The sequence below is a fragment of the Dendrobates tinctorius genome, unplaced genomic scaffold, assembly GCF_039654945.1.
Source record: "Dendrobates tinctorius isolate UK_male_01 unplaced genomic scaffold, ASM3965494v1 ptg000165l, whole genome shotgun sequence".
Classification (NCBI taxonomy): Eukaryota; Metazoa; Chordata; class Amphibia; order Anura; family Dendrobatidae; genus Dendrobates; species Dendrobates tinctorius.
In genome coordinates this window covers 8,998,798-9,008,412 of record NW_027361832.1, presented here as the reverse complement: position 1 = coordinate 9,008,412, position 9,615 = coordinate 8,998,798, and the positions used below count along the sequence as shown (strand labels likewise).

Below are 9,615 nucleotides of genomic sequence, written 5' to 3'. Positions count from 1 at the left end.
GCAAAGTGATCAACGTTATAGAGAAGGGGGATTTTTAGGTTTTGGGGGTTTTTTCTACCAGTGGGAGGTGTATTGCCAAATTGAAAGGCTACTTTAGATTGTGTCCTACGGGGAAAAAAAGAAAAAGCTGCGGGAAAAAAAGAAAAAGCTGCGGTCCCTTTAAGAGTTAGTTGCTATCCAAACAGAAGTAAACACAGCGAGCCATAGAGAAGCTGGAGCGTTCTAGGGGCGTGGCCAGCGGTCAGAGGAAGGCGGAGAGAAAAGTTTTACAACTTCTAACGTTCCATTAGTGGGCGGGGTCTGAACGTTACAACTGCGAGCGTTCCATGGGAGGGCGTGGCCAAGAGGGAGATGTTTGCAGCTGGGGGGCGGGGCCAGAAGTCCAGGCGACTCAGGGCTGAAATGTGATGGATCTGAGCGGCTGATCTCAGACTTGCACCAAACTTAGCAAGAGTGAAAGCAGGAAAAAGAAGCAGGGGGCTCAGTGAGCACTGGAGCAGGCAGCACTGGCTCACTGCACACACTGAGCTCCCAGGGCACAAGCACTGCTGGACACGATGAGCCCTGCTGCTCCAGCAGGCATGGAGGGGCTCTACTGACTTCCCATGGTGGACCAACTGTGTGGATCTAATGCAGAGACAGCTACACTAAGGAGGATCTATTGTGGAGGTGGTGGCCCCTGGGAGCAGAGACCTGTCCTAGGTAAGTGGCCCTCAGAGAGGAACCTCTGCTGGACTGTAACTTCTCCAGTGTGTGGGAGGAAGGAACACAGGAGCTGGCCTGGTGAGGACAGAGAAGTCAGCAGCGGGTGCAGGGAGCTGAGCAGTGGGCACAGGACCCAGGGAAGGCTCCCAGAGGGACTACAAATCCCATTCTATACAATGTGCGAAAAAGGCTGCAGCCAGGAAAGTGTTAATCACCACCCTTAATCATGACATTATTCAGAGAATGAGTGTTCTGTGCAGGGAGACCCCGGGTGACATCGGCTTCTCACCTGCTTATGACTAATCACCTAGATGAAAGGCATGGATTCCTGAAGAAGCAGGGAAATGGGGCAGCAAAGAGGGACACATGGGGCAAAGAAAGCATGGGGGAGAAGAATATAATCATGGGGAGTATGCAATGCTGCCAGGAGGTGGGACAGCAGGCAAATATGCTACTAAAGAGGGGACTAGACAGACAAGGTATACAGCTCTGCAGAAACATGGATACAAACACCGTAGATAGACAGATAAATAGATAATAGATGGATATAGATAGACAGATAAATAGATAATAGATGGATATAGATAGACAGAAACAACTTGGATATATACACCATAGATAGATAGACAGAGAAAACTTTGATATAAACATTGTTATTAGATAGGAGATAGAGATATTTTGTTTAGATCGATATATAGATTCACAGAAACTTAGATATGAGCATTGTAATTAGATAGAGATGGATTGAAATATAGATGCACATAACTTTGATATAAGCATTGCTGATAGATAAATAAAATACTCTATCTATCTATCATATATTTCTATCTATCTATCTGTTTATCTATCTCCTATCGATCTATCTATTATCTATCTATATATCATATATTTCTATCTATCATCTATCTATCTATCTATCTATCTATCTATCTATCTATCTATCTATCTATCTATCTATCTATCTATCTATCTATTAAGAAGGTTTACAAAGAACCCGCTCGGCTGCCTAATGTGTAAGCCATGAAATGCTCTATATTTTCATTACATTCCTCGCACTCTTCATGTTCCCATGCCATCTGCAGAGTGATCTTAGTAAAATCCCCGAATTCTCAAATCCTTTTCGAATAGATTTGACCTAAGTACAGCTGACAACCTGAGAAGCTTCCCATATATCACTGGTTATTTGTTACTTTGAAGCACATTTTTCTTGTACTTAATTGACAAGTAATTGTCCATGTCCTCCACGGTTCCGTTCTCTTTATAGCCAGTCCCTACATTTCAAATCATCTTCCTATGTTCTATATCCAAATAACCTGCTAATTACTCTATGTTCATTTATACCGAATTTAGACGGTTTTCCCTAATGTGTTCGTTCTAAAGTATGTAGTAAACTATTTTAATGAGTAATAGTATAGTCATATATTCTAATAATGCATACTTAATCGTGTTTGTCTTGTAAATATAGACATTACCCCAAAACACAATTTCAATAACTGTGTGCTCAATAATATGAATTTAGAAATTTGAATTCAATTATTGGGAAATATCTATATCCTTGGGAACATTATAATAATCCCACTAATGATATCTCTACAGAATCTAAATAATCTACAGGATCTGAGGAATATTGTAACAGTATGGCAATTATTATTATTATTATTATTATTATTATTATTATTATTATTATTATTCACTTATATAGCGCCATTTATTCCATGGCGCTTTACATGTGAAAAGGGGAAATATAGAGAAGTATAATAAACATGTGGAAGACAAGGGACACACAAGGACAGAAGGAGAGAGGGCTCACAGTCTACAGGGATGGGTGAGGATACACTAGGACAGGGCTATGCCACGTTTTGTGCACTAGTAATACTATTTTTCTGTTACACTTCTACAATATTATGTGTGTGCGAATGATGGTTTCTCTTGTAGAATATAGTAAATGTCTTGCTGACTATTGATTCTGTGTATACACGGTTGGTGTCCTCTGTAGTGAGTGAGATGTCTGCTAGGAATTGACAGTTATCAGAAAGCTGCTGGGAATTGTCAGCACAACCAATGGTGAACGCTAATAACTGGTAGTTCAGTAATCACAAGTGTATGGGACGTCGGGTCTACAGATGTGTAAAGAAAAGTAGAAAGGGAATCCACACAAAATAAATAAATAAAAATGTATTAGGAGAACTTGTTCCCTCATATTTAACAACCTCATATTTGTAAAAAAAATAAAAAGTAAAATAGTCAATAAAATAGAATTATACATTAATTATACTGAAATACAAATTCTCATAATGGCTGTATATCTATTTCCTTCACTGTAAATAGACACATACTTACATATGCTATGTGTATACACACAGGAACAGATGATGTGTTGTGAGTGCTGCTCTTGTTTGCAATAACGATTTTAATGCAATATTAGATCTCAAATTACAAGTACTTTTAGTGTTACATTTAGGAAAGATAATTATGCTCTGAAGTGTACTTACTAATCACTGGTTGTCAGTTATTAGTACATTGTAAAGAAGACGTCAAAACTATCTATTATCTGTCTATCTATTTATCTAATATCTATCTACTATCTATCTATCTATCTATCTAATATCTATCTATAGTCTGTTATCTATCTATCTATGTATTATCTATCTATCTATTATCATTATCTATCACATATCTATCTCATATCTATCTATTATCATTATCACATATCTATCTATCTCATATCTATGTATCATCTACTGTATCTATTTATCTATCACAAAATAAAAGTAGGCAACACTCCAAAATATGCAAAAAAAATAAGTGTAGACTTTAATTAGCCAATATGGTGTGGCAACCTTTCGTTTTTTTTACATAGAACCTTTATCAAGTCTATCTATCTATCTATCTATCTATCATCTATCTATCGATCTATTCATTTTCTTTCTTTCTTTCTTTCTTTCTTTCTTTCTTTCTTTCTTTCTTTCTTTCTTTCTTTCTCATCTGTATTGAGTCTTTTTCTCTCATTTAATTCCCTGCTAGAACTACAAGTCTCAGCATACCTCAGTATAATTTTGCAGAGCTTCTAGTACAGCAGCCTGTCGTTCCCCACACTTTGCTTATACCTGAAGGGGATCTAGCACTGATGTAAATGACTTCTCCTGCTCCTGGATGTAGATTGATGGCTGAGCCCTGGGGTCCATGTGGGGTGCAGGCATCAGTGTCTCTGGTCATTGGCAGCTGGGCAGATGTAGCAGTGGCAGTTTCCCTCCTGTGTGGCTTTCTAGGACCATCTGGAAGGGATCTGCTGTAAAGTGGATTTATTTAGAACCTGCAGTGCTTGGAGAATATTGTGTCCTTTCTTTCCCCCAATTGCCTTGATGAATAAGTTGCTGTTGGATGAAGATAAATAGGTGGGCTTCATCTACACTTCTTTCATGTAAGCTCCTCCTTTTCTTCAGTTTGGACTTCATTTTAACCAATTAGCAACCAGAATTTCTAGAAATGTATCTCAGAATTATCTTCTGCCAAGTACTGATCCGCCGGCGTCTTCCAATGTGTCTGTTACTGTGTACATGTCCCAGGCACACACTCACTGGTTGGGCTGTGAATGGTTACATGCCTCGATAAGTCTTTGATTTGTATCTTACACAAATATAATATTATATTACAAATGTCTTATGGATTGCTTTGTGTGACTGTAGAGTATAGCCAAGGTAGTATGGTTTTGGTTGAAATGGTGCTAATAGGGCAGCTGGTGGAGCCCAAGTTGCCTTTGCCTGGTGTCCATACAGTGTAGTGGCTGGTTTATAGACTTCCCCCTACAAATAATCTTTTAGTTGTCTGGCTCAGCCTCCTAATTCTCTTCATTTCAGTCTGAGCCCAAGAAGCAGAGGCTGTTTCATCCTTTTGGTTCTAATTAGAAGAGGTGAAGTCCTTTGGAAAACATTGTTCTGGAGACCAGCTCTCTCTATATATTTATGCAGCCAAATGAATTCTTCCCATGTCTTGAATCACTTTGGTTTAAAAAAAAAAAAAAAAAAAAAATGTGAGGAAATTAAATACACATTGTGAATAAATCTACTTTTTCCTCTTTTTTTTCCTCTTTTTCCTTAGAAACTTGGTGTGGCCTCAGCATCCATACTCTGGAGCGGTTCCATTCCACAGTGCAAGGTGCTGGGATCTGTGATTTGGAAGAGTTTGGAAGATGGGTAGCAAGGCCCTGCCAGCACCAATTCCTCTGCACCCTTCCCTACAACTCACAAACTACTCCTTCCTACAAGCAGTTAACACCTTTCCAGCAGCTATGGATCATCTACAGGGACTTTATGGACTAAGTGCTGTACAGACCATGCACATGAATCACTGGACTTTGGGTTATCCAAATGTACATGGGATCACAAGGTCCACCATCACAGAGATGGCAGCTGCTCAAGGTTTGATGGACGCCAGGTTTTCCTTCCCTGCTTTACCCTTTGCTACTCATCTCTTTCACCCCAAACAAGGCACCATAGCCCATGTAATCCCAGCCTTGCACAAAGACAGGCCTAGGTTTGACTTTGCCAATTTGGCCATTGCTGCAACACAAGAAGACCCACCCAAGCTAGGCGACCTTTCCAAACTAAGCCCAGGGTTGGGTAGTCCTATTTCAGAGATCAGCAAATTATCTCCAGACCGGAAACCTTCCAGAGGAAGGCTACCATCTAAAACTAAAAAAGAATTTATTTGCAAGTTTTGTGGAAGACACTTTACCAAGTCCTACAACTTACTCATTCATGAAAGAACCCATACAGATGAACGGCCATACACCTGTGACATATGTCACAAGGCCTTTAGAAGACAGGACCATCTGAGAGACCACAGGTACTGTCAAATAACTGCTCACATATGTCATGTGTGTTTATTGACTAAACCTATATTTCCTCCAATATTTACTAGTATATATTAATTACCCCACAAGCGACTTGGAAATTCCACATGTGGCATGTAGAAGAACAGTATTCAATGGTGGAAGGATCTTGGTTACCATCAATTCACACTTTTTCTAATTCTTTATAGTAACCTCAGATTTAGGACATGCACAAATGTTGTATATGTTCATTTTTATGGTAAATCCTACATTTTATAGAGTTGATTGTTATGACAGGTTAGGGTGATGATGTCATTGTTCTGCTATAAGGCCAAGTGCACACATTCAGTGTTTGGTCAGTGTTTTACATCAGTATTTGTAACCAGGAGTGGGTGATAAATCCAGAAGTGGTGACGTGTTTCTATTCTACTTTTCCTCTGATTGTTCCATTCCTGGTTGTGTCTTATAAATACTGATGTAAAATACTGACCAAATGCTGAACGTGTGAACGTGGCCTAAAGGATCTACAAGCTGCGACTGAAATCTGCTTTCTACCTGAATCTTATGACTTCCTTCCAACACTGTGAATTTGTTCCTCTTATATCAGGGAATATCAGTCATTGAACTTCCCCCACCATGTGAAATATGACATGATGTGGGCGTCATTGGACTGCTCATTGGAGTGGTAAATCTCTCATTTTTAGTCAGGACTAAGTCAATATTCAATGTACCAGGCTGATTTTATGCAGGTTTATTATCCAGGTGAAGTGAAATTGTTGAAGTAACCTCACACTGAGAATGTATGGACAGGAGCTATTGAGATAAGGCCTTGTGTGAAGGTCGATGTCCTCCTGCAGATAGTAGGAGGACAATATATAGTGTTTGCCTGTCACACTCCTGCCTTATAATCTCCTAGCACAGGGCAATCAGTCTTTGATCAGGATCACTGATCTGTTTTCAAATGCAGGCAGGGCACACTCTGACCCCAGATCAGCACTATCTGAGGATGGCAGGGGTCTGCACACTCCTGTGGTGGTGGCTCATGTGTGTGCTCTTGGGGGTTAAACCTAGATTTCACCATTGATTTTTTTTTTTATCTCTCCACCAGATATATTCATTCCAAAGAAAAACCCTTCAAGTGTCAGGAGTGTGGAAAGGGATTCTGTCAATCGAGGACCCTGGCAGTGCACAAAACCTTACACATGCAGGTACAAACATTAAATAGTTTCCAAACACCTATGGCATGTGTTGTAACCCTTAGCACCCAATGAGTATTACTTTTAACATATTGCTATGTTATAGCTATTTATCTGTTATAGGCAATTATAGCCACCCTGCGAATATGTATATACACGTTTTGATATCAATATATACACATCTTATGTTACCACTGCAATATGCAATTGTAAGCTTTAATATGCATATTCTTTTTTTTCCATTTACTACTTGTCTGATAGTTACATCTGCAAGTAAAGTAACCATTCATTTCCCTATAGCTTGGGAAACATCTGACCATTTAACATACATTCTCATCCATACAAAAAAAGCCAACAATATTTAATACTAAGGCTCAGGACGCAGGACTTTAAGCATAAAATATTATCCATATTCTTCTTGTCTGAACCAAAACTGATACAGCATTGTTGTGTGTGTGTGTATATATATATATATATATATATATATATATATATATATATACTTTTTTTTTCACTTTGAGTGAACAAGAAGGAAATCAATTATATATATTATATCTATATGTTACTTAACTATATATATACATTATCTTACCTTTAAATTAACAACAATTTGTTTTATATATATTATTGATTTATTTCTTGTTCGGTTAAAATCAAAATAATATATATACATACGGTATATATACATATATATATATATATAAATAATTGAATATTATATATAAGATATATAATATAATATTTGTATAAAATCTTTATTATTGATTTATTTCTCGTCCATTTAAAGCAAAATCAACATATACAGTTCTGGCAAAAGCTAAGAGACCACCACATCAAAACCCTGCCATGGGCAGCCCAATCTCCAGACCTGAACCCCATTGTAAACCTCTGGAATGTAATCAAGAGGATGATGGATAGTCACAAGCCATCAAACAAAGAAGAACTGCTTACATTTTTGTGCCAGAAGCAGTGTGAAAGACTGGTGGCAAGCATGCCAAATGCCAAGACGCATGAAAGCTGTGATTAAAAATCATGGTTATTCCACAAAATATTGATTTCTGAACTCTTCCTGAGTTAAAACATTAGAATTGTTGCTTCTAAATGATTATGAACTTGTTTTCTTTGCATAATTTGAGGTCTTAAAGCACTGTTGTTGTTTTTTTTTTTTAATTTTGACCATTTCTCCTTTCCAGAACAAAAAAACAACAAAATTTATTGCTTGAAAATTCGGAGACATGTTGTCAGTAGTTTGTAGACTAAAAGAACAATTTACATTTTACTCAAAAATATACCTATAAAGAGAAAAATCAGACAAACTGGACATTTGGAAGTGGTCTCTTAATTTTGCCAGAGCTGTAGCTATTTTATATATATATATATATATATATATATATATATATATATATATATATTTCTATTGCTCCTTTAAAGGTAAAAGAAAACAAATACCCACATAAATAAAATAAGTTTTAGAATAGTTATTTAAAAAAAAGTAATGTCCCAATTGCTGGGTTGATATAAGAGGCTGTGCAGTGGTGGTACTTGATCCCAGGCTATGGTGGCTAAGGGTATACAAATGTCCCATAAGAAGACATCATGTTGATAATGGGCAGATGGTACATTGGGGTCCCTGTTCCAGATTTTACATTGGGGCTAGGAGCTTTAAGTCATGCCCTGACATTATTATCATTTTTATTTTTAATGTCTACTAATTCACTAACCCACTGGACATGAAATGTCTTTCATGTACTGTGCTAAATTCCTAAAGTGAGTGCCCAGGGGCCTAGCTGGCTGTTGCACCCCCTGACTGCTACACTATAGAAATGATATTAACATCATCAGTTAGAGAGGAGAGATGGTGTAAAGGATTAATCCTTTGCTTGCTTCAAATCTGAACAGGAATCACCCCACAAATGCCCCACATGTGGAAGAACATTTAATCAAAGAAGTAACCTGAAAACTCACCTTCTTACCCATACAGACATCAAGCCCTACAATTGTGAGCAGTGCGGGAAAGTATTCAGGAGAAACTGCGACCTTCGGAGACACAGCCTAACCCACAGCCCCAGGCAGGACTACTAGAGTGGGACCCCCACCCCAGCCAGCTACCTACCCACACCCCCCAGGCCTTACACCCCAGTCCCCCAACATAGGGGAGGAGACATTGCTTCCACCTAAGGACTTGCCTTTATGGACTGGACTTTACAACCCTCCATCATCCCAGCCAGCCTCTACTACATGTACAGATATAAAGCTCATTTTAGAGCTGTGTAAATAAGGGTTTTTTTTTTATTATTATTATTAATATTGTCAAGTTTTGATGCACAATGGGACAGATTTTTTTTTTTTTTTTTGCTCTGGAGAAAATACCATAAAAGTGTATTTACTAAATAAAAGTCTAATGTTTTTCAATGATTCTTGCCTGTGTTTTCTACTAAAGTGTGAATACTTTTTTCTAAATGTTAATTTCTCTATAAGTAGTAACAGTTCCCTGCAGTGTTGTCATAGGAGAGTATTGCCAGGAATAACTGTCCCATTAGTCTCACTGAGCAGTGTGACAATGTCTAGTGTCTCACAGACAAGTCATCTGGATCAGTTCAGCACAGAATAAAAATTATCTGATGGGAGAATAAAGTCAATAATTAGCAAAATCAGCGTCCTGATGGTTCAACCTTACCTGCCATGCTGAGACTTGTAGTGCTACATTCTGTTGAGCTCGTATTGAAAGAGAATGAAAAAAACAAGAGCAGATACTTTATATAAACGATTCCTTTTGAGTCATTTTAGGAAATGTTTCATTGGATACAATGTATGAAACCTTCACTCCTCATCTCCTCTTCTTTCTCCTCATGTACAAGCCCTGATGACATTAGCAGAGATATT

At 38.1% G+C, this 9,615-nt stretch overlaps 1 protein-coding gene across 3 annotated transcripts; it reads left to right on the top strand.

Moving 5' to 3' along the window:
- The first annotated feature begins 370 nt into the window (after positions 1 to 370).
- Positions 371 to 9,147, top strand: OSR2 (odd-skipped related transciption factor 2). 3 transcript variants are annotated; one of them, XM_073550470.1, is made up of 4 exons: positions 371 to 702; positions 4,804 to 5,550; positions 6,645 to 6,744; positions 8,714 to 9,147. In XM_073550470.1, exons 2-4 carry the CDS (start codon positions 4,895 to 4,897, stop codon positions 8,786 to 8,788), a joined length of 831 nt encoding a protein of 276 aa, XP_073406571.1. In that variant the 5' UTR covers positions 371 to 702; positions 4,804 to 4,894; the 3' UTR covers positions 8,789 to 9,147. The 3 variants fall into 3 exon arrangements, with proteins under 3 accessions (XP_073406571.1, XP_073406570.1, XP_073406569.1); XM_073550469.1 differs by having other exon boundaries at positions 8,632 to 9,147; XM_073550468.1 differs by lacking the exon at positions 8,714 to 9,147 and adding an exon at positions 7,520 to 8,053.
- The last annotated feature ends 468 nt before the right edge of the window (positions 9,148 to 9,615 follow it).

Bases quoted from the DNA above. Each gene is read 5' to 3' on its own strand.
- OSR2 (XM_073550468.1), top strand. From the start codon at position 4,895: ATGGGTAGCAAGGCCCTGCCAGCACCAATTCCTCTGCACCCTTCCCTA. The intron at 5,551-6,644 runs GTACTGTCAAAT...TCTCTCCACCAG, and splicing joins GACCATCTGAGAGACCACAG to ATATATTCATTCCAAAGAAA. The intron at 6,745-7,519 runs GTACAAACATTA...GTCCATTTAAAG, and splicing joins ACAAAACCTTACACATGCAG to CAAAATCAACATATACAGTT.